This window comes from Oreochromis aureus, linkage group 15 (genome assembly GCF_013358895.1).
Source record: "Oreochromis aureus strain Israel breed Guangdong linkage group 15, ZZ_aureus, whole genome shotgun sequence".
In the NCBI taxonomy this organism is placed as follows: Eukaryota; Metazoa; Chordata; class Actinopteri; order Cichliformes; family Cichlidae; genus Oreochromis; species Oreochromis aureus.
This window is the reverse complement of record NC_052956.1, coordinates 34544990-34569861: the sequence shown is the minus strand read 5'-3', so window position 1 is coordinate 34569861 and position 24872 is coordinate 34544990. Positions and strand designations below refer to the sequence as shown.

Below are 24872 nucleotides of genomic sequence, written 5' to 3'. Positions count from 1 at the left end.
AAGGCAGTCTTGGACCGTGTCCTGTTTTGACTGTGGCTGAAAACTAGAGCCATCAGGACCGGGACATCCACATCTGTCATTGTGGTTTGGATGTCCCACGCTGGTCCCTGCTCTTTCAGATGAGGGTGAATCATCTCCTGCGTTGCCAACATGGCCGCAAAGGAGCAGCCAGTCCTCATCACTCAGCTGTGATAAGGTTAGGTTTCGAGTTTTCAGTGGCGACATCTGGGCTGAACCTCTTGGAGGGCCGAGTCCATTGCATGTTTCATGGGGCGAAGATGAGACACAGCACTGACTTTTCTCCTGTGGGGTCAAAGGTGTCTCAACCGAGGTTCCTCTGTATGGATCATGCTTCCCCTCAGGGGTCTTTATGGGAGGGGATGGGCATCCTGAGGTACAATGCTCATGGTCACCTTCGTGGAAGACTTCACCTGTTGAGTCAAGGCGCCGCGTTGCATTGGTGGGTTTAACCAGAATCAGCCTCATGGCATCAATGCAGGGCTGAAATGACACCATACACTGATCATTTTTAAAATGTCACCAAGAAATGAAACAAAGATCCCGAAATATAACTGAAAACATTTACACTGATCACTTTGCTTTATTTATTTATTTTCCCCCACATAGTTCAAGAAGTGGTGAAAAGACTCAACTGCAGAAGGAGTTTGCACATATTTGTTTTTCTGTGTAGAAATACTGTGCTAGGGCCATAAATACATTCATTATTGATTATGCAGGAAGACAGGTATGATGAATGTATGGGTGGATGGACAGATGAACAGGGATATTTCAATGTGAACATGATTTGAATGTTGCAATTGGTCAGACTTACTTATACAGTCATGTTAACTAATTACCCCTTACCGCTTGCATAGCAATTGAAAAGTAAGTCACAGCAAGATGCTTTTAATCAAATCCAGTTGATTAACTGACCATCAGTAAGTGTGAGCACTTCTATAAAAGCAGATGTTTTGGCAGGTTGTTGGCCTGGAGTATTCAGGTGTGTGTTGACAGAACACTATAATCTACAGTCTTGTGCCAAAGGTCAGACTGCGCAATGCTCAGAGGAACTGCACAAAACCCCAAGTGCTAACATCTCAGACTCTACAGGCCTCAGTTAGCATGTTAAATGTTACAGCAGAGGTGTCAAACATCATGCTTGGGGGCTAGAATCAGCCTTGCAGCGACTTCAATCTGGTCCACTGGATGGCTTTGGAAAATCAAAAATGTCTGGGTAGGGATGTACTAAAAATATTTTTGTAATTTTACAATTTTATCATGTAGGAAAACTGAGATGTGCTGTTGAAAATGCACTTCTTTATCTTATATTAAACATCTCAGGCATCAAATGTGTAGATAAACATTTTTACACCAACAGAAAGTGAAAGTTTCTCTCATCCGGCCCACTTAAGATCAAAGTGGGCTGTATGTGGGCCTCAGTGTAAAATGAGTTTGACAGGTTCCCTGCATTAGAGTGCACAATTAGAAAAAGACTGAACAAGGGTAGCTTTTTTGAAAGTTTCAGACTTCTGGACAAATGTCTTTTGGACAGACGAGACCGAAGTAGACATGTTTAGCCATAATGTACAGCACCACGATTGGAGACAATCAAATACAGCATACCAACAGAAACACCTCACACCAACTGTCAAACATTGTGGTGGAGGGGTGACAAACGTGACAAATTCTGTCTCACAGAAACAGCATCGTTCAGAGGACGGTGATCACAAGCACAGCAGCAAATCTACGAAAAAATAAAAGAATCAAGATTTTGCAATGCATCGGTCAATATCCAGAGAAAACCGTGAAAACAAATGCAGGCAAACCTCAATGAAGTGACTCAACAATGTAAAGAATTATGGGTTTACAATTCCTCCACAACGATGTGAGAGACTCATAAATGATTACTTCAAATTATTTCAGCTGAACGTGGTTCTGCACTACAAAGTATACAACCACGGAGAACTAACTAAAGCTGTCAAATTAATGTGGCAAGTTTCACATTGTATACAACTGAGTGGTTGTGAAAAATTACAGCATAGCAATACTAGAGTAAGGTGTAAATAATCAATACTGAAGTACCATAGGCTACTTAAGTAGATGAACTTTCCACAAACAAAGAAATTGATACTGACTGACTCTAGAAATAAGATGTTTCACAACTCTTCTGTCATTTAGGAATCTTTAGCTTTAACGAGGCCATTTGTTCAGCATGAAAGGAAAAAAAGTTCATCAAAAATAAATCTTCAAATTCAGTCTAATAGATTTTTTAAAACTAATTGCTTTTTAAAATAATTATTCAAGGCAATCTGACACTAGATAAAAAAAAACATGTTCAGTCACAGGTTTGTGTTTTTTCTAAGATTCTGTCACAAGCAGATGTGAACGCCCGCTCATGTTTGTTTACTGCGCATCAAAATCAGAAAGCCTCAGATAATAATACTGAGCAGACTCACACACTAGATTACACTATAGCTATATAACTACAGATATAGATTCAGTTACATTGGTATCTTTAAAGGTTTGGTTTTCTCTTCTTTCCCCCTTTTACATGGTTGAATTTTAGTTGTAGAAGAAGTTAGACTGTTTCAAATTTTTAAAGATATGATTTTGTTGATTAATTGAATAAAATCTAAATTCACAATACAAAAATGTGCATATCCATCCAGCCAATCATCCATCAACAGACTCAATCAAATGGTAGACCCTTAAATAAACCTCTGACTATAGAATAAATAGTCACTTATAAGCAAAAGGCAACAGTTTACCTTTACCTTCTTTATGACTTCAGCCAGTCATTTCCAGGAGAGCACTTAGTTATTTTCAATACTTTAATCCTTCAACTGCGATTAATCATCTCCTTTCCCCCCACCCATTAATTTTCTCTCATAAATAAAACTATAAACAAACCCTTGGCGTCACAAGTGCTCCTTACCGTCTTCTTCCATACGTTACTTTTTTGTCCAGACTTGAAGAAGCAGGTTACAGACGGAAAGTGCTCCTGATTTGCAGAACACAAGTGTTAAGAAGAAAAGGAGCAGTCTGAGTGGGTGTTGGACACGGCTTCCCTCCTCCCGGTACAAACACTCGATAAAGGAGCTTTAGAGACGCTTTCCTTTGAAAGTAATGATTAGAATTCAACACGAAGAAAGGAAAGGGCAGCAGCAGCTGGCCTGGTAAAGGGTTGCCAAGCAAATGGACACAGAGTGGGAGGGAGCAGCAACAGGTTAGGATGCAGAGAGAAAAAAATCTGGAACATCAGACCGGTGTGTTAAGGCGGAACATCAGACATATAGCTCAAAGACATTAAATGGGAGTGGGCTGCTGGGTTAACAGAGGAAAACAAAAAGGAAATTGTAGCTTTCAATGCAGAGCAGAATATAAAAGGTCAGTTGAAGTTGTCATTGAAGCTCTTTGGTTCAAAGGCCTTCGCACGTTCTCTTATCTTGTCCACCAGAAGAGCCTGCAGAACAAAAGTGTCCATTTTTAAATCTGGTTCTGAATGAATCGAGCTAGTGAGGGCGACATCTCATCAATGGGGCACGAGAAGATCTAAGAAATGAAACAGCAGGAGCAGTTTTATAATAAAAGTATATTTATACACATGTGGAGATGTGTAACGTCCAAATTTACTTGGCAGGAGTGGTGTTGCTTTCTGACCTTGTACCTTTCCAGCGTTGCTTATAGACATTGATATTGTATTTGTATGTAGCCTATTATGTTTGTATTTAGAAATAAAAACCTGCTAAGTTTTGATAATTTGCCATTTATAAGCACACATAACATTGCCCAAAAAATTGATTTATTACAGTCTGTGGGAGAGCTATGTGCGAAAATCACATTCCCCCAATGTAAATACGCATTATAGTTTATATAATACTTATATTTAGGCAGCTTCAGCTCTGTTTTATCTGCGCTTACTGTCCATCCACCTGGCATCAGATGAACTCTGGCCTGCTGCCTCAGCAGCTCAGCGTGAATGTTGCTGTGCTGGAGAAAACCTTTGTGACCCGCAGGAGCGCTGCTCGCTGTCACAGGCCAAATAAATGGCTGCCACTGCCATCTGAAAGCAACAACCGATACATGGACACAGTCGCATGAAAAGTATTTTCTCCCTTCCTGAGTTCTTATTTTTTCCATATTTGTCAAACTTAATATTTTAATATTAGACAAAGATAACCTGAGTACATTCAAAGTGCAGTCTTTAAATGACGATTTCATTTAAGGGTAAAAAGGTTATCCAAACCTACCTGGCCCAGTGTAAAAAAAAAAAAAAGGTAATTTCCCCTAAACTTAATAACTGGTTGTGCCATCTTCGGCAGCAAGAACTCCAATCAAGAGATTGGCAATGAACCTTTCTCATCACTGTGGAGGAATTTTGGCCCACTCATCTTTGCAGAATTGTTTTAATTCAGGCATATTGAATGATTTTCAACCATGAAACTTTTATGGTCTTTTAAGGTCTAGCCAAAGCGCTTCGGTCTGATTTAAGTCACCACCACCATGTTGGTTTGATGTTCTTTTTAGAAAATGCTGTATTAGCTTTATGTCAGATGTAACGGGACTCTAACCTTCCAAAAAGTTCAACTTTTGTCTCGTCAGTCCACACAACATTTTCCCAAAAGTCTCAGGGATGATCCAGATGTTTTTTGGCAAATGTGTCAGCAATGGTTTTCTCCTTGAACTCTCCCATGGATGCCATGTTTGCCCAGTCTGTTTCTTATTGTTGAATCATGAACTCTGACCTAACTGAGTCTTTGCAATTCTTTCCAGACTGATAGGTGACAGTGACTTTGTTTCTCAGGTGTTTCTTTAGATCAGAGGTGGGCAACTCCAGGCCTCAAGGGCCGGTGTCCTGCAGCTTTTAGATATCACCCTGGGTCAACACACCTGAATCGAATGATTAGTTCATTACGAGGCCTCTGGAGAACTTCGAGACATATTGAGGAGGTAATTTAGCCATTTAAATCAGCTGTGTTGGATCAAGGACACATCTAAAACCTGCAGGACACCGGCCTTTGAGGCTTAGAGTTTCCCCACCCCTGCATTAGATCGTGGCATGATGTGTTGCTTTTTGATCTTTTTTTAGCCTGCTTCACTTTGTCAGACAGGTTCTATTCAAGTGAGTTCTTAATTTAACAGGTCTGACAGAAATCAGGCCAGGATTAAAAACATTTTGTATTTTCTCCGGTTATCACTTTATAATCTTAAAGTGTGTTTGAAACAAATGTGACAAAATTTTGCTGCTACACTAAGGAATGTTTACTGTTCCTCCACTACCTAGCTACTACCTACCAAGTTTTCCTTAGATAGTTAGATAGTTAGTTTTTGTTAATTTATGTTGTAATTTATGTTAGGTCAGTCTGTCTTGTCTCTGCTAGCCAGCTAACTAGGCCTCTTAGTTAGCTAGTTTAGTGTTTTCTGTTAATTTATGTTGTAAATTTATGTTGCATGTAGCACCTTGGTTCTGGAGGAACGTTGTTTCGTTTTAACTGTATATGGTTGAAGTGACAATAAAGCCAACTTGACTTGACTTGACTTGATATGCAAAAAACTGAGAAATTATGAAGGAGATAAATACTTTTTCATGAGATTAAAGGCCTAAAGTGGAGAGAACTTGGACAGGAGAATTAATTAATAATAAATTGAATAGTATTGGCACTACCAGAAACCCCTCTGCACACGGCAGTGCTGTTCTGCATTTTAAGCGACTTATTTGAAAAGCAGGTTTGTAAATGATGACTAAAAGCAAAACTGCATCAGTTACATACACACTTGAGCATGAGGCCACAATATTCGCACCAACACAGCTCTACATGTTTGATGATAACTTGAGGCTTCTGCTTTCAGGGGTCACAACGGACTCTCTCTTCTGTAAAAGAAAGAATAAGTCATTGCTGGCTTCCAGCCAACAGGTCTGGTAGAACAGATAAGGGATGCACCCACTGTTGACCAAAGTCTGAGGAGGTTTAAAAAAATGTCCAATTTCTTTATCTCAGTGTTATTAAACAATAATAAAAGTACCAATAATTTTTTAGAGCAACTTTCAGCCTGGTAGACAACTGACTAACGTTCTTTCCTTCTATTAGCTCACCTGGAGGGGCATAAGGAGCTACTCCAAGTGAGTGTTTAGGCTACATACCAAATGGGTACACATTGAACACTAACTCCCATTTGATTCCTAGCTGGTTGAAACTTTAATGCATGTCACTCCTCTAATGTCTCTCCCTTATTTTTTTTTGACACTGCTCCAACCTAGATTTTTTTTTTTTTTAAACTTAACCAACAGCAGTCTGACTCTCAGCAGTCACAATTCAAGCAATGCGATGGACACCTGAAAATAAAAGCAACAACCAGTTAAACATTACATGCGGTAAAGCTGAATAGCCAGTGAAGACACTATCCTTGTGTCAACATAACAACGTTTCAACATTTTGCCATTAGATTGGTGTTGTATGTCATGGTGCAATAGCCACTCCTCATTCTGCTCGTCTATCACAGACCCAAAAAAAGATAGCATGTGGAGTAAGCGGGCGTTATTACAGTTGATCTCTGTAACCACTTCACCATCCTGTAGGTTTTTAGCAAATGCAAAGTCAGGCCGTGTTCTTACACATCTGAACCACAGTGGGGGATATTGTGGTAGAAATCTCACTTCCTGTCTGTGTACCTTGTTAGTTCAGCTGCTCTAACGCCGGAATTTCCCATCTTTGGGATAAAGTACTTTTCACTACATTATCTTATCTTGTATTCAGGGGTCTCCTAATCTGTAGACACCTCAATACTAAGGCTGAGATTATACCTACTTGGTGACAGCGGCAGACAGTAGAGATAAGACACAGTACAGTACTGCTTAAAGTCCACCTGAAGGATTCATGGCCAAACAAGCCCATGTGGTCACAAAATCCTGGAGGGAACACGGACATTCCAACCGATTATGAAATTTACAGCAGCGAGACCCAAGCGGACCTCGTCATACCCACATACGTGGAAACTTTGATACACTAGATTCTGAAGAATCTGGTGAGTCACTTGCCAAAGCAAAGAAAGAAAAAAAAATCTAATTCCCAAAGAATGTACTCCTCGTTGGCGAGTACAAAACTAGAACTCGACATCTCAGTGAGGTCAAATATCAGCTCTCTGACGTTTATATGTATTGCACAACAGCACTTGCCAAAAAGCATTTAACTTCAGCATATGGAACAACATATATGCATCCCAACAGTTTGAACTGCATTTACAAAGAATGACAGATATTGATGATTGAGCAGTGAACTTTAATAAGTTATTCTCAAAACATCTGGCTTCCCGCCTCCCCAGGAGTGCTAGGGGGAGAAAAAAGAGAGAGAGAGAGAGAGATGCAGTTACATTTATTAGATGCTGAGATGCCTCATTAGAGGCCGTGTGCACAAACATGATGATCAGTTTTTATTTGATGGGTGACGATGAGTCTCTCCTCGTTAGTGAATGAAAAAATAAGTCAGGTCCTGTGGCACTGGAGAGACTGATAACAGTGAAGCTCTCATCAGCAGAACTAATTTTTTTTCCCCCGAAAAAAATTATTTAATTTTTCAATGGAAGTCCCCAGTGTGCATAGGCAGACAGTTTTCATTATTGGGGGGGGAAAATATGATTTCACTTTGTGTTGTAGGTGGAAAAGCGCTGGTTGAGGGGGTTTTCTGGTGCTTTTGCCCATTCTTTCTTCAATTGCTGTTTCAGTTGTGACAATCTCATGTTGGGATTCTCCTGTTTTAGACGAGGCATGTTTGCTTGCTCGTAAGCAGAAAATGCCGCTTTCATCCTGCGCTCCGGGTGACGGTCCAGGTCCTCGGGCCCCACGCTGAAACGCAGGAAGACACACTGAGTGATTGTGTATTGTTAACATTTGTACAAGTACAACAAGAAGCCTCACGCATAATCAGAGGTCGGAAGTAACGAAGCACATATACGTTGTCACTGTTCTTAAGTCAAATTATCAGCTACCTGTACCTTTCTACTCCTTACATTTTCAAAACAGGCTCATTACTTTTGCTTTAAAGCATTTGAGGTGAGTTATTATTTCATATCACTGCAAGCTTCGAAAAATCAAACCGATTTGAACCTAAACACATGAAAGGCAGTTGTGTTTGTTTTAGTGCTCATTTTAGTGTTCGTCACCGTTAATCATCATAAAATGACGTTAACGCCGTAACCACATAACGCGTTAGCGCCGTGCAGCCCCACGCACGTTCTAACTCCCTAACAGAGATTTGCTGCGTTAATGCGGTTATGGGGTTAAAGTCACTTTAACAAGATTAACGCTGACAGCACTAGTTCGTTTATTAATCCCCAAAGGATGTCGCATAAAAAGAGACGAAGAGGCAAAACTGTGTTTTATAGTCAGCGGTTAAAGTGGGTTGTGTTTTTATTTATCTATTTTTTGCCACAACACCAGCGCGACTGCAGGTGTCCGTAACTTGTGGCTGAGGTACTTCTGCATCTAGCTAGTGCTACTGAAGATGAGGAGCATGAAGGGAGTGACGTTTTTTAAGTGTAATTACAAATGTAATGTTTCTATCAATTCAACAAACATCAGCAAACACACAAACTGTTTGTGTGCAGTTTGTCTCACAGTGTGTTGCTTGCTAAACGTCGAGCTGCCGTATTTCACAGGGAGAGAAAAGAAAGAGAGCTAACTTTACTCAGAGATGGAGAAAGATAATAAAGACAGGACGGGAGAGGAAGAAGAGAGCTTAGATTTAAAGGTAAGGACTGTTCAGTGGTGTTTGACAAACTGGAAATGGAAGGCTCGCATGTATGTCCCCATGTTTTCAAACAAGATCTCAGGTTGTTACATTATGTTTTTTCATATTGTGAAACATGATGCAAATCAAACTGAGGTAGACTGACTGTGTTATTTAAAGGTATCATGAACATACTCTGTAGGTTAGACTGCTGTACTGTGATGAATTTAAAGTAAAGAACGGTGTGTGTGACTGGTGCACAGCGACTGTGGTTTCATGGTCAGAGCTAGGTGCATTAAGTGTGGCAGAGATTCATATGAATTTTAGCTGATGATGCTGAGATTCACTCATCAAATTCCACCTTCATACCAGCTGTATAGTCAGGGGTGCACATAAGTAGGGATGGGTACCGGTGTATCTGACATAAACGGTAGTAACCAGACCGAAAAGCAGCACACATTTCGGTGCTTTATTTCGGTGTTTTTTTTCCTGAGATGTCATACACTTTGGATCCTAGCCAATCATTTTACCTCTGCAAGCGTAGTAGGCGGGCCCAGGTACGTACAGTAAACTCTTTAAGCACCGTTTCAAAAGTACCGGTTTGGTACCGGTATCGGATAAAACCTAAACAATACCCATCCCTACACATAAGTGGTCCGCAGGTGTGCATTCGCTATCAAAATAAAAGACGTGCACCAGATAAGAAGTTGCAACGCACGTTTGCGTACATAAGTTTTTCTGGAGGAGGACAGACATTTGCTTAGAACTCTTAAAGATGTCGAAGAAGCAAGCTCCTTTAAGCAATTACTTTGGTGTTCCTCCACCTCCAAAGAAATGTCAGAAGGAGTCCGAACCGCAAAAGAAGCGCATATTCTTAGAAAAGTGGTTGCAGGAGGTGAGCTGGCTTCAAACAAATGATGAACGCACAGAGATGTGGTGCAGAATATGCTGTGAAAATTCCACTCTAGCGGACAAAAACAGTGCCTTTTATATGTACGCAAACGCGCGTTGCAACTTCTTATCTGGTGCGCGTCTTTTATTTTGACAGCGAATGCGCACCTGCGGACCACTTATGTGCACCCCTGTGTATAGTGTCTTATATAATGACAGCATAAACAGAATACTGTCAGTGTATAGGATGGAGTCAGCCAGGACAACTCATGAAACATTAAGATAATCTACTGGAACTCTAAACTGAAATGATTTTTCTACAACCAATTTCAGGGTTCCCCAATCTGCTGAATCCACTTTAACCTCTCCCTGTTTTTCCTATTTGATGCAAAGTCACCTCTATAATTGTTCTTTTTTTTCTCTACTAATGTTCTACTTATTTGATTTAAGCTGAGTACCTTTATAAGGACTAAAATTTAGACTAAAATTAAGTTTGCCTTCCTATCTACTACTATTATGTTACTATTACATTAATGCAGAACAAGGTTCAGTTAGCTTTGTATAAAAATAGATGGTAGAAACATTCTTTAAGGAGCTACTTTTACTTTTTTACTTTGAGTACATTTTAGAGCCTGTACTTTTTTATTTTTACTTGAGTAAAGAAGTTGAATTGGTACTTCAACCTTTACTGGAGTATTTTTTAATACTAGTATCTGTACTTCTACTTAAGTACAGAATATCTGTACTTTTCCCACCTCTGCACATAATTAATACCTGAGAACAGCGATGGCATCTTCTATTGTTCTGGCTTCCACAGTTCCTTCTTCAGGGATAACTCTGTTCACATTCTCCTCCAATGGAGTTTCCAGGTGGCTTTTCTCTGTGGGAAGAAATTTAAACATGGCACAATTTTAAATCTAGATCATCTTTGAATTTTATGATGATTTTATAACTCTACAAGCACATGCTTGTCTTCAAAATGTGCTCAACCTTTCGGCTTGAGCTGGTCCTGCTCTTGTTGCTGCTGCTCATTGCGAAGCGTCTCCTCGATCTGTGCACGAGTCATTTTTCCACCAGATCCAGCGCCCTGCTGGGACCTGCCTTTCAGTCTAGCATTCTCCTCATCGAGAAGTCGCTGATTTTCCTTTTTCCTCTCAAGGAGTTCCAGCCTCTTTTTCTCCTTGTCATCCTGCAACATCAGAAAAAGGATCTGAGAGATAAGACTCACAGCTCTTCTGTGCTTAAAGATTTGGTTATTTTGGTTACTACATGTATTAAGCGCATGAGATTACATCACTTCTTCAGTCATGAAAAATAAAACCATACATGTACTGTCTGTACAGAACACAATGAGTTTGAAAAAGAAATGACTAAATAAATCCCCGGACACATGTCTCTCCAGTCTAGTCAGTACATGTCTGTGTATGACATAATGTTAAGCAGTGCAGAGGAATGCCTGATAATCTCTACTAAAGCAAACATAACACACAGCTTTTTTTTTTTTTTTTTTTTTTTTTTTTTTTTTTTTACACAGTAAATAAATTACCATTGCCAAGTTTACTGAACACATGCAGATGCACTAACTGTTTTATATACACCCAATCAAGGCCTATTAACTTGATAATCTTTGACTACAACTGCTAGTTTCTCTTTACCAGCATAAAAAGGATTTGTTTGACAGCACTAATTGGATTGACCAATAATCAGAACAAATGGAAAAGCCAAGAACTCTGTGAAGATCTAAGAAGGAGAATGGTACATTAACACAAGTTGGAAAGTTCCCTTGGAGACATTAACAACTACAGATTCCAGGAGGTGTAAGTACAAGTTATTCGGATATGTCACTTCTTTAGCAAAGTCTGGAAGAACACCGAACGTGTCGTCCTGAGATGACAGTAAATTGGTTTAGGATGTTCAGAAACAACCCAGGAACTAAGCCTGTAAACTGCTGGAGCGCCACAGTGTCATTATCCACAATGAAGCAAGTTTTATATCACCATGGACTGAGAAGGTATCAACAAAGAAAGAAGCCCAGGTTACAAAATCATCACCCTCAAGTTTGACTGAAGTTGCCCACAAGGACAAGCCAAAGCCCTCTGGAGAAAAGTCAGCTGTGACATAGATGGAATTATTTGGCCACAGTGACAATAAGTGTGTTTGGACGAGTAAAGGTGATGTTTTCAAACCTAAGAACATTATAACAACTATCAAGAATGGTGGTGGTAGCATGATGCTCTGGGGCTATTTTGTTGCTGGTGGTACTAGTACACTGCACAACGACTAAAAAGGAGGACTACCTCCAAATTCTTTAACTTCATGTCAAATCATCAACTAGATTGTTCAAACTTGGACACAGTTGAGTCTTCCAAAAGCACAATGATCCTAAACACGCATTAATGCTGGTTTTGGAATTGGTAAAGCAGGCTATCATTAAACAAATTTTCAGTAAATTTGTGAACTAAAAATTTACTGAAAATTTGTAAAGTATGCTTAGAAGTAGGGTGGTTGCCAGGAACCCATCCGATTTAAATGAACTCTACCAAGAGTCCTATTCTACCATTTTTCCAAGAAGAGTAATAAAATATCCAGCCACAATTATGCCAGAAGCTAATGGATGGCTGCCAAAAGCATCTAGTCAAGGTGCTATGGTACAGTTAAACAAATACTGGTCGGGATCGGTTAGGTTGTAAGTGCTAAGCATTTCTTCTTCTTTCAGCTGCTCCCTTTAGGGTTCACAACAGCAGATCATCTGCCTCCATCTCATGACATAAATGAACCTGCTGGGTGGTCTTCCTTTTTTCCCTCCTGCCTGTGTCCAAGATATAATCTCAGGCTTGCCTCTCTAATCCTTGTCAGCACTAAAGATTAGGGATGGGTACCGGTGTCCGGTGCCATAATGGCACCGGTTCTGACATAAACGGTAGTAACCAGACCGAAAAGCAGCGCACATTTCAGTGCTTTATTTCGGTGCTTTTTTTTCCTGAGATGCCATACACTTTGGATTCTAGCCAATCATTTTACCTTTGCAAGCGTAGTAGGCGGGCCCAGGTATGTACGTTCTTTTAGAGCAGAGCTACAGATTAAAAACGCCCAAGGCGAAGTGGTCAAAGTCTGGCTGTACTTTACAGCAAAAGATGCAAACTCAGCAGCCTGCAACAAGTGCTTTAAGATGATACTGTGATACTGTGCAAAGGAGGTAACTCCTCAAATCTGATGAAACACCTGGTGACGTATAGCATTTTGTTAAAAGCCGAGAAATGCGCCGTATTTGGTAGCTTGCTGCGAGACCTCACACCGTACACATCTACTGCGGGTGGGTTGCCTGTTATCGGACCCGGAGTTAGCAACATCCCCCAAAAACCCGAAGAGTAGAGTCCTGGCCCCTAGCCCTGCCAGTGTAGCAGAAATGATGACGGATGATGATGGCAGCAGCAGCCGTTCTCCTCTGGGTCAGTAGCTTAATGTTGTTCATGTGTAATTTACGTTGAGTAGGCTAACCACGTTATTAAATTAATGCACGTAAGGTGAACTAGCAAACACCGTCGTAGTTAGATGCGGCTGTCTTCTTGTTTGATGGCAGATACTCCCTTCACCCTGGCCAAAAAGGCTAAAATGACCAAAGAAAAAGTGGAAAACAGCTAAACATGAGAGGTTTTTGGACAAAGTTTGTGTTTTTTCCATTGATTAAGCACTGCTTCCAGCCAAGAGTGATGCCATAAATCCCCTATAGCTGCAGAAAAGGCTAACATTGTTATCTTTTTACAAAAAAACAGCTGAACATGAGAGGTTTTTGGACCAATTTTGTGTTCTCCATTCTTTAAGCACCGGTTCGAGCACCGGTTCGAGCACCGGTTCGAGCACCGTTTAAGCACCGGCACCGTTTCAAAAGTACCGGTTTGGTACTGGTATCGGATAAAACCTAAACGATACCCATCCCTACTAAAGATAGTACTTTATATTTATTTAGCCATCTTTTACTATGGTTCAACTTACTTATAATGATGAATTTGTACATCACACCTGGCTAAAGAGAGAGCTTACCTTCCTTTGCTCTTTTTTGAGTACATGTTTATCAGTTTCCTGCCAGAGAGCATCTTCTTCTTGCTGCTTCCTGCGGGCGTCTGCCACCGCCTTGGCCTCAGCTTTTCGGGCTCTGGCCGTGGCGGCCTTGGAGTTCTCACCCTGGAACTTCTTTGGCATCCCAACAGCTGTTTTTCAACTGAGGGACAAGCCAAGACAAGAGGGCCAAGATAAGACTAAGAAACTTTTCAATACTCACGCACAAGATATAGCTAGACTTTTTATTTTGAATGCAACACAATAAGAACACACTCTCGTTGAAGCATTTATCGACGGATATATTGTTCATTTATACAATGTTTACATGATAGGCAGTGCGCAGGAGCTCTTTCAGGACCTTAACGTTTATCTTCAGCTGGATCGTAGGCGACATAACACACAGTAAATAGTGTAAATAGTTAAATTAATTAGCTATACTTTGGCCTGAAAACGGGAATGCATACTTTAATCTCCACAATCATTCAAAAGGTTGCAGTTTGCCTGTCAGTGCAGCTAGTTAGCATTAGCTAGCTGCAGTTGGCTTGAGGATGTGCCAGACTTGTTTGGCTGTCAACCACGTTCCCGTTTCTTCTGTTACTTAGTCAAAATTTAGCTGATATGACATTCCTAACGACATACGTTAAGTTAATAATAAACGTGGTTTCATACCAGTAATGAAAGAAGAACCAGGTCGTAGGTAGAAGACAGTTTACTGTTATTTCGAAGCGGCATCCGCCACCTCCTCTCCGAAAACCAGCGCGCTCACTGATGACGTCACGCAGCACAATTATACTGTAAACAGCCAGGACTGTAGAAAACAGTAAACGTGTTTTTGTTAATTCCATACTTCAAAATGATTAAACACACATTTCAGTATGGTCATGAGTACGGAAGCAAGTTTTTTTTAATTATATAAATTGAAATTTCAAGATACTAATTTTGAGATATAACCCAATTCCGACTGGATTTTTTAAAATTAATTTTATTTTATACATTCCTTTTTTCCAGTGGCGGAATATACGGAAGCTTGTTTCCGCCACAATGAATAAATAACTACAGTTTGTAACTTAAAATTTCTTGTTATTATCTTAAAAAAATCTAGTATGTTTGCATTTTGAGAAGCTAATTCGAAATTTACGATAACACCTGGAAATACTGAATTTATATTTATAAAAAAAACAGCAAAAAACAAAATAAAAAAAACAATCCCCCTCCCGCCCCTGCTGGTGGTCTCTATCCTTCAAGCTTGGGTCCTCTGGGAGCTTGAGGGTCCTGCGCAGTATCTTAGCTAGTGTTAGTGATGAACACAAAACCCAAAGTAAACTGCTCAGGCTGGCATTAATGCCCCTCTATTGTTTGATTTTTTGTGGAATTTGACATGTAGTTTGACATCAAAAGAATTGCAAAAAAAAAGAAACAAACAAACATGCACTGTTTCATTTAGTACATGAATGATTCAGGGTAGGTTTTATTTTGTTCTCTTAAAATTTCAATCTTGCATTTTTCAGAGAAATGTTGGTCCAGGTTAAGTATAATCAACAACTGAAGTATGTGAAGCTAAATGAGGATGAAGGACAGTATGGCTTTCTGCAATTTAATGTAAAAGCTGTGTAGGTTATTTCTGCTTTATCTTAGATAAAGAATATGTTCACAATAGTATTTTAATATATATATTGTAGGAGCTTCTTACATTGATGTAGATTCAGATGTGTGTTTTTAGCAAAGGTGTTGTTTGTGTTAACAAATTGTTAAGCACCATATACAACAAGACACAAGTAAGTAAGAAGCAGTGCTGACACCAGAAGCACACTGAGTTTCTTTGTACCATCTTTCCCAGTCATTGAGAGATTTTGCCTGGCACCTGATGCAAATATTACTTACAAGGATGCAACAGGGACAGAGTATGAATAAGTATAATCAAGCACTTTACATTCAATTGAACAAATTATTTGACGTTTTCGTTTTCTTTAGTGTTTTCTGACCTGTCTTCTGCTACTGAGTCATCTGACTCCAGCTCAAGCTTCAGCTCATGTGCCTCAACTATAATCTTAGATGAGGTCCCATGCAAGAGACGAATAATTAACAATACTGCTGCAGTATCTGGTAAACAGGTTGCTACAAAGCTTGACTGTTGTGCTTTGTTTTTTCCTCTCAAGTTTCTAGAAAGGTTCCTTATTGCATTACATTTAAAACATGCTAGTTTAAGGCTAGCTCCTCTTCTAGCACTCCGTTTCACTGGGTTTATGATTCATGGCATATTACCAGACTCAATGCTGCGTATTTTATTGGTACCAGTTATAAAGGACAAAGCTGCAAAAGTGAGCTGTTTGGATAATTACAGGCCGATTGCACTAGCCAGTATTTTATCTAAGGTGTTAGAAAGAATCTTGTTTGACAGAGTTAGTGTGTTCATCTCTTCTCTGGATAATCAGTTTGGTTTCAAACCAAAGCACGGCACTGACATGTGCATATATGCACTCAAGGAAATAGTCAGTTTGTATAGGGCTAAAAATTCATCTGTCCTCATGTGTTTCATTGATGCCTCTAAGGCTTTTGATCGAATGAACCACAGAAAACTTTTTGATAAACTGAAGAGACGGGGAGTTCCTCAATACATCGTGAGGATTCTCTCTTACTGGTACGCTCATCAGAACATGCAGGTTAAATGGGGAAGTAGTATTTCTGCCCCCTTTGGTGTCAGCAATGGTGTTAGACAAGGTGGGATTTTGTCTCCAATTTTATTTAATCTATATGTTGATGATTTGTCCATACAGCTGAGAGCCTGTAACACTGGTCTATTTTTTTGTCATATTTTGAGCACATAAACTAAACAAACCTAACAGATTCTTCATCACTAGTCATTTATGTAATGGCTACAGCGGTGTGAAAACTACTCAAATGCTGTGCAGTGTAAAGTATACAATTTCAAAATATGGTTGAATCACCCAGAGAACAATAAAATGTCATAACACACAGGACATGTTAAAATACAATATTTAATATTTTATTATGATAAATATTTTACTCAAATATCAAAGAACATGAACTATATTGACAATTAGGTTTCAAAAACAGCACGCTGTGAAATAGTAATGCATGTTTCTTGGACGGTCTAACTAGAGCTGGAATACAAACATAGCTGGAGCTCATCATGTGTGACTGTTCTTTATTCAGAAGTCATTGTCGCTTTCCTCAAGCAGGGGGGGCCTCATACCCCCTCTTGAGGGTCGAGGACCCCTGGATATGGGGCCCTCCAAGCTGTCGTCCTCCAAATCCTTGCTCTCCTCCTCCTCACCTTCGTCATCTTCCTCATCATCCTCGTCCACATCAATCTCACTATCTTCAGTCTGGGAACAGCAGTGAATAATAACCACAACAATCAGAGTCCAGTCCAATGAACGACTGAAAATATTTCCAACACAAAACGTGAAACCACAACAGAAATCGCTATTTTCATCAGAAAAGGGATGTGGGTGTGGGGGCATAACCACGTCCATGACTCGTTTAAAGGGAGCTCCTGCAGTACATGAAAAATCCACCCTGTAATCCAACTCAGACACACCATCATAGTTAAAAAATGAAATGGTTAAAATCTCTGGATGAGAAAGAGTTGCCTGTAGCTACATCAGTGTGCAATGATTTCTTTCCCTTCTTTGGTCTGCCTTTTGCTTTCTCACTTATACACTGTATCATAAACCTTACTAATGGTATGATACAAAATATATATATATATATATATATATATATATATATATATATATATATATATATATATATATATATATATATATATATATGCATTGAAATCACAAGACTGCTAATGGAAATAACAGAAATAAATGTTTAAAAAAAGGGCTTTAAAAAGGCTTTGGACCCACTTCTGTTTTTCTATCTGGAGTAGGAATCTTGAAAATAATCATCAGGCTATGTCATGTGGGATATTCCCGACTGTATGAGGATTTGAGAATGGATTTTTCTTTTAGATCCACGAAGAGGAAAAGGGGAGTGAACTAGATCTTGGTCCGGCACAAACCTTTCCTTTCCGGTGTTTTTTCTTATGGGGGAATGACGTTCTGGAAACAGCTAAAAGGGCCTTAGATAACAAGTTGGAAACCGAAAACGGGAGAGAAACTGATCAGAGATTGAACAGGAGAATCAGCTAGAATTGAAAAATAAAGGTTAAAGTGCAAGTCATGAGCAGTGAGCACCATCTGGGACACCTGCAAGCCAAAATCAACACAAAAGAACTCAAGTATAGCTCAGCAAAAGAGGAGAAAAAGAAACCGAGGAAGTTAAAAGATTACTAACCTCATCACTGTCACCACCCTGCATGTTCCCGATGAAACGTGCTCCTCTGCCTAAAGGAAGGATGCAAGGAGGCAATGTTCACGGAACGTGAAAGGAGTTGTTATTGCATGGCTTTGAGAACCAATCAGTGTTTACATTAAACACTGCAGCATGAATGTGTGTGAATGTTTGATAGAAAGCACTTAGACACAGTAAACAACCAGACCATTTACTTAAATAATGGCTTCAGTTTATGCAGGTGAGAATTGACAATAACATTGTTGTGGCTATTCCCAGTCTGCATACCTGTCATGAGGCCGTTTCGTGTGAGATGTGGCTTAGCGGGACGCAATTCCTCCATGTCACTGTCTGAACCTTCATCCTCTGGAACGTCAATGTCCGAGTCCTCGTCTTTCACTGCAGACGAAATATCGTATGAAAGTAGTGTGCAAAGTTATAGAAAGGTTTGGATGGGATTGTGCGACACATTTTTATCTTCAACTCTGTGTGTTTGTTTATCTTACAGGAACTCTTCATCAGCTCCCTTTCCTCTTCTCTCAGTTTGTTCTGCATTAACCTCAGAGTGTTTTCAGCTTCCTGCAGCAGAGAAAGAAAACAACATACAGACATAAAGTTTGCATGTGCATGACTGGGACAAATTAACAACCTGTTAAAGGAGATGTATGAATGTTAGTCATATATAAGGAATTTTATGGAACATTCATTTGTTGAAGATTTGAGAAAAAATATTTTGCATATTGTATATTCACGCACCTCAAACCTCTCCTGTTCCAGTCTGTGGTACTCATTAAGCTGAGACTCCAGAAAGGAGAGGTTTCTGAACTTCTCCACGTAGGTCTCATAATGTTTCTGCAGATCTTCCTCGATCTTCTCGTATTCATCCATGAACGCTGGTCTAAGAGGTTAAGGAAGAACAACCTGTTTGTCAAAGTTTTGTTTAAAGATTTGTTTTTAGTTGAGGAGAGAAAACTTCATACCCACCTGACACTCTGCAGGGTCTGGAGCCTTTTCCGATTCCTCTCCAACTCCTGCTTCTTCTTTTCTATCTTGCCATCCAGAGTGGCCTCATCAGAAACAACGTTATTCAGCATGTCTTTGGTCTTATCCACACTTTTCTTCAACACAAAGACATAGCAACAGAGTCAGCATTACGGCACTTGAGAGGTATAAGCATGTCCCCTGTGAATGTTGATAAAGTCTGCCACGAAAATTACAGACCAAAACCTCCTTGATGGCAGCTCTCAGGGCCTTTTCAGTCTCATTGATCTCCAGAGGTCTGGCAATGGCTGCACTTCTCATTTCCTGTGAGCAAAGTGAAAATAAAGACAGCAAAGAAAACCTCTGTGCTACTGAATGATGTCTTTCAAAGAGACAGCCCTATAATTGTACAGCTATGTTCATCTGAAATTATATTTACTGTAAAAAACACACAAAAACAACTCATGTAACTGAGCTCACCAGCACTCATATTTGAACAGCTGAAGATTAAAATGTTAGTTAAGTTAGTCACCGTTTCTTAAAACCATATCCATGTTTTCCCCTCACCCTTAAGTCCACCTCCTTCCCCAGTAAGTCATATAAGGATGCTCCTTTGGACGTGACCTCGGACGCCAGCTGCCGAGCTGCTTTAAGATCTGAAATCTAGAATAAAGACAACGTAAGAGCTAATCAGCAACAGTTTTTTTTCTCTACCAAGGATTTACTATAATATCGATTTTTAAAAATAAAAAATAACAAACACGTAGAAAAGATTAAAAAGCAAATAAATTGTTTTATGTAGAGGAAAGATACCACCTGGTTATTGTACAGCTTGATTTACGCTGCAGAAACATCCTTGTTTCTATTTATACTTGAACTGTTATTTTTGTGGGACGGTGCATAGGATGTGGGACATAAAGCACAAGTTAAAGTGTTGGATATACATCCGTATACAGAGTTGTGCAAAAGCCACCCTTCATTTAAAAATATGCTTTATTACCAAGAAGCCAGCCCTTGTTGGGATTTTCAAAAGTGGTCCTGAGACCTTTATAACTAAGAGTCTGTTGCAAAATATAATACAAAAAATGTCAAAGACAAAAACACTGTTTGACAGGCATAAAAAAGGATTTTTGCAACAACAAAAGAAATATTAGTTGAAAATGTGCCATATCTAAGGAAACCAGGCCAACAGGCCTAAAAAAAATAATTTAGGGCACAAAAGATTAACAGTGTCTGAAAGTTATGTCCTTAAGGAATAAAACAAAAGACAATCCAGCAAAGACATGACATAAGACCTGAGAAATACATCTGACCCCTCAGTAATGCAGCTATCGTTTACTAAAGCTTCAGTAAGAAAAGCCTGAAGCATGACAAATTACACAAGAACAGCACTGAAAATTAGTGACAACAAGTCTTATGAAGCGAATCACTGCCAATATGTTCAGGAGTTATGAGAGAGGTCCAGCAGTGAGTGTCCACAGCCAAGTGTAAAACACTGTGGATTCTCTGTCATGGTTGGAGGCTGCATTTCAGCCAGTGGTGGTGGGGATCTTGTCAATATTTATAGTATTATGGGCACAGAAAAGAACCATCAGTTTTTGATCTGCCATGCAATGCATCTGGAAAGCATTTGATTGTCAGTGCCTTCCTTTTTCACCATGGCAATGATCTCAAACACTCTGCCAGTGTAGAAAAACACACAGAAGAGCACTATCAGACATGAACTGACCTTCCCAGATCCTGTATCTCAACATTATTGAAGCAGTGTTGGATCATCTTGCCAGAAAAACTAAACGAAAGACATCCAGCATCCAAAGTAGAGCTTTGCATGTCCTTCAAGGAGCTTGGAGAACTATTCTTGAATTTATGGTTCAGCAGGGAGCGCGTATTTGCAGTCCCAGGATGGCCCATCTACCTGCAGAGAGCTTTGTTGTCGATGGAGACAGCCTACAAAGTATGTAGTGCAACTAGTCTGTAGGCGATCCTTGTTTGTTCTGCTGTTGGTCCATTAGCCAGCAGTGGAGAAGAGTGAAGTTGTAACATAAAAAAATCTGAAGTGAAACCGAGCGTTGAAAACAATGAAACGTGTCCACTACAGCCGCTGTCTGTACTTCTCGTACTATATATTTTTTTTTTTATCTTTGAAGGTTTTTTTTTTTTTTTTTGCAGTTCTCACATTCCCTTCTGCTCCTGTTCCTCCCTTCCCTCCCTTCCCTTTTCTGGCCAACTTGTCAGCCAATCAGCATTTGACAGATACATAGGTCATTCGATCTTGAACTGCATAGGAGCACATCTGCAGTAGACACATAAATTCAAGTAAATGCAAAAAGCTGAATTTATCCTGCACTGAAGCACAAAAGGTAATGTAAAAACACAACCTACACTCTGTCCTGTTCATAACATTAAAGCCATTTAATTAGTGTTAGCCACATTAATTACGCAATGTGCTAACACTGAGAATTTTGTACTTGTTGTTGGGACCTGAATATAATACACAGCATCCTCAGAACATTTAGCAGACTTTGCTCATCGCTGAGACATTTTACAGCTGCAGTTAGCAGAAGTGGCTCCTGTGAGGAAATAAGAATGGCTGTTTCATTCTGAAACACTGCATATATGGTGTTTGCTTTAATTTATCTTGGTTTCAAACACTTCCCCAAATTAAATGTCACCTAGTGCACATTTTCTTTTTTAAATTCCACAGGGATGAGAGTCTCATAATGTAAATAAAGTATGTGACAGAGGATTTAGTAAAACAGGCGTAACATTACACACAGCGTAGTTTGCACCTCACCCGAGAGCCAAGGTCAAACTTGAACTTGCTGTTGTCCTGCTCAACTTTGTCTCCCAGAGCCATCTGCTTGGTTTTCATAGCACTGTACAGCACTGAGGTGATCTTCAGCATCTCTTTCACTGCATAGCCGTCAGCCTGGTAGAGACGCTTAGTGTTCAGCTTGATGTGAGCCTTTGTTGCCTGGAACACAAGGAGACACTGTTGAGGATGCAGTAATAACGGATATTCATTTGGCAAGAATAAACTCTACAGTTTATAAAATACTAAAGAATATGTCACCATGAACTGAGCCACAGCCTTGATGAAGAATATTCTGTCAGCTTCTGTGTCCACATCAGTAGGAACATCACTCTGAGGTTCATATCTATAAGGATGAAAAGAAGGAAAGGGAGCAAAAGGCAAAAAAAGCAAAAAAAGCAAAATATATCACAGTATCCTCCACTAGAAACATGATGCTTTAACATGGCCGTGTACAAATACAGACAGAAAAATGTGGAGGACAGACGTTAACAGTGGCAGGATTATTTAGATAAACAATTCGATTTTTTTTTAGGCTCAAGCATACCTCTTCACAAGCCATTTCAGGATTTCTGCCACAAGAGAGAAATTTGGAGTCCTGAAGTTCTCCATAGAGATCAAGCGAGGATAGCCTAAGGCCCTCATCATTTCTGTGAAATCTGACACATAACATAAAACTCCAATTAACTTCTCACTCAGTTATCTTCTTAAAACAAATAAACAAACCAAAAAAGTGGTCATTACAAACAGCGAAGAGCAGACAGTAAACATCACTTACTTCTTAAATCTCGGAAAGACATTTTCAGCTGATTGCACTGTGCGCCAAAGCTTAGACCACTTTGTCCTCTAGCAGGAAAGAAGAAAGAGCATGTGTTAACAGCAGACGAGCTACCGACTGTGCACGTAGGTTTATCTTCGAGACTGGCAGGTTTTCAGTGAGAATTTAGTGTTTGGGGTTTATTACATTAGAGCTGACGTGATTATCATTCACGACATGAAACTTTGTGCTAAAAAATACAGACTTCAGTCACTATTTTAAAAACTGTAACACAGCTGTGATAGAATCACCGACGATTTCCCCGCTGATTTGTATTCCCGCACAGGACACCGTATGTTACATGTGAACCTAATCTTGGTGTAGTTTAAGGAGCATGCTTATGACAACAAAGCTTAGCTAGCTCGTAGAAGCCTTTAATGAGTAGAAAGCTATCGCTTGTTATCGTTTTTGACTAACCTTACGTTAATCAATGAAAAGACAATATATATATTTTCAACGACGAAATTAGTTGTTATTAAACGTAACACGTCTTGTTTCAGGCATCATTACCTGGTCTAGTTGTTCCAAGCTAAGTGATCGGTGGCCGCTATGAGAGACGGTCTCTATGGAAACCAAATTCTTCTACGGAAGCTCAAGACACTCAAAAATGTTATCTGCCATAAAATAGCTTACACACACTTCTTGGTGTGCATCGCCTGGACTGTGCTGTATATATAAGTAGGAGTAGCGTACACTTGTTTTACACTAAAATAAGTTTTTAAAAAAAGTTTTTAGTTTACACCTTTTATGACGATGTTTTCTACACTTCTATTTTTTTTTTTTTAAATCACACTTATAAAATCTATGTTTCCCTCGCTGTTTGCAAAAGTTGACTGGGGAGAAAACGAAAAAAACCCAAACCAAAACCAAAAAAGGAATGTATAAACAGGAAACAATCACAGGGTATCAGAAGAAATATTCACATAGATTACTGGTTTCAAATGGGAAGAAGTTTTATATTTATACTCTGCTTTGTGGGTAATAGGATGGTTAACAATGAGCAGGATTTTAAGGGTGTTCTACAATAATTCACAGAAACCAAAATCATCATTGAAACGTTTCAGGATTTTGCTGTTATGTGTTAGCAACATTAGAGTAGATGGGAGAAACCAAGAGAGGATGCATTACTTTCAAGGGGCAATATTCATTATATGCTATTGTCATTCAACCCTAAGCCTTGATGTTATATCCAAGAACTCTAGGGAAATCTGAGGTGTGCATTTCAGGTTGATGTGAAATCCACAATTACACTCTATACAGTGGAGTTGTGTGCCATTTTCAAGTTGTAGCACAACTGTAAAAAATAAAGAAATAAATGGAAACTTTCAATGTTCAATTGTGAATAAAATATGGGCTTATGAGATTTCCAAAATCATTGAATTCTACTTTTATTAATATTTTACACAGCATCCCAAAACATAAAACAAAGCAGGTAATTTGCATGTTAATACCAAATCATTTGTATATCAAAAAAATAAAAAGGTGGGTGTATTAAAAATATATCAAAGAAATACTTAAAAGGGAATATTAATACCCAGTTAAAAGTTTTTTAATAAAAGGTAAATGGAAACAGGCACTGGAGAGAAGTGTTAATCATTTGGCAAAGAAAACAACATTGTAGTTAGTAAAAACGACAGATTGGACTGGGAAGCACCCCCCGTAGTTTAGGGTATAACTGTAGTCATTGGATTTTTGCATTATATCTGTAGAAACCTAAACTAAACTTTCAAATATAAAGTGGAAAGCACAGTATTTGTGTCTTTAGTTGATCATAAAGCAGCACAAGATGGAAAAAGTCAAATAAAATGCTTCAGAATAACCATTTGAATAAAAAGTCTTATTAAATGTGGAAGAGTACATTTTTCCTGCATTTGTGTGAAGTGTGTAAAGCAGGGATGTCAAACTGATTTTACATTGTGGGACATGTACGACTCACTTTGATCATAAGTGAACCAAGTGAAACCAGTGAAACTCCCCTTTCTGTCACTGTAAAGACATTTAGGTAAACATCTAAACCCTGACTTATCTTTATATAAGAAAAGCATTTCCTATGTTTTGTCCATGATGTAAAATAGTAAATACACGACCCTTGAAAAGTTCTTTTATTTGATAGCAGAAGATTTCTATAGTACATATAGTAGATGCTGGAAAAGCAGGAACTTTTCTGTCATTTATCTATGACATAAGTGTAGGGTATGAGTGAGGTGTTTATCAATAGAAAAAGCTGTAAAACTTGAGAAAATACAGTCCAAAATCTATGTACTCCTTCACATTTTCCAAAGCA

At 39.2% G+C, this 24872-nt stretch overlaps 2 protein-coding genes across 2 annotated transcripts; both read right to left on the bottom strand.

Annotated features, from left to right (window-relative positions):
• Nucleotides 1–7260: 7260 nt before the first annotated feature.
• Nucleotides 7261–14448, bottom strand: ccdc124 (coiled-coil domain containing 124). The gene is made up of 5 exons (XM_031750252.2): nucleotides 14343–14448; nucleotides 13656–13833; nucleotides 10605–10803; nucleotides 10389–10494; nucleotides 7261–7840 (listed from the first exon to the last, which is right to left on the bottom strand). Exons 2-5 carry the CDS (start codon nucleotides 13812–13814, stop codon nucleotides 7636–7638), a joined length of 669 nt encoding a protein of 222 aa, XP_031606112.1. The 5' UTR covers nucleotides 13815–13833; nucleotides 14343–14448; the 3' UTR covers nucleotides 7261–7635.
• Nucleotides 14449–16653: 2205 nt separating this feature from the next.
• cluap1 (clusterin associated protein 1) lies at nucleotides 16654–23175 on the bottom strand. The gene is made up of 13 exons (XM_031750239.2): nucleotides 23099–23175; nucleotides 22550–22617; nucleotides 22319–22430; nucleotides 22033–22117; nucleotides 21754–21933; nucleotides 19527–19622; nucleotides 19200–19283; nucleotides 18963–19096; nucleotides 18735–18876; nucleotides 18485–18557; nucleotides 18267–18377; nucleotides 17982–18031; nucleotides 16654–17020 (listed from the first exon to the last, which is right to left on the bottom strand). The coding sequence occupies exons 2-13, from the start codon at nucleotides 22569–22571 to the stop codon at nucleotides 16844–16846; spliced, it is 1266 nt and encodes a 421-aa protein (XP_031606099.1). The 5' UTR covers nucleotides 22572–22617; nucleotides 23099–23175; the 3' UTR covers nucleotides 16654–16843.
• Between the last annotated feature and the right edge of the window lie 1697 nt (nucleotides 23176–24872).

Coding starts and splice junctions, on each gene's coding strand:
- ccdc124 (XM_031750252.2), bottom strand. CDS start 13,814: ATGCCAAAGAAGTTCCAGGGTGAGAACTCCAAGGCCGCCACGGCCAGA. Junction 10,804..13,655: donor TCAAAAAAGAGCAAAGGAAG/GTAAGCTCTCTC, acceptor CTGATGTTGCAG/GATGACAAGGAGAAAAAGAG. Junction 7,841..10,388: donor GATGCCATCGCTGTTCTCAG/GTATTAATTATG, acceptor CCTGCGTTTCAG/CGTGGGGCCCGAGGACCTGG.
- cluap1 (XM_031750239.2), bottom strand. CDS start 22,571: ATGTCTTTCCGAGATTTAAGAA. Junction 18,558..18,734: donor TGGAACAGGAGAGGTTTGAG/GTGCGTGAATAT, acceptor TCTCTGCTGCAG/GAAGCTGAAAACACTCTGAG. Junction 18,032..18,266: donor ACGAAACGGCCTCATGACAG/GTATGCAGACTG, acceptor TCCTTCCTTTAG/GCAGAGGAGCACGTTTCATC.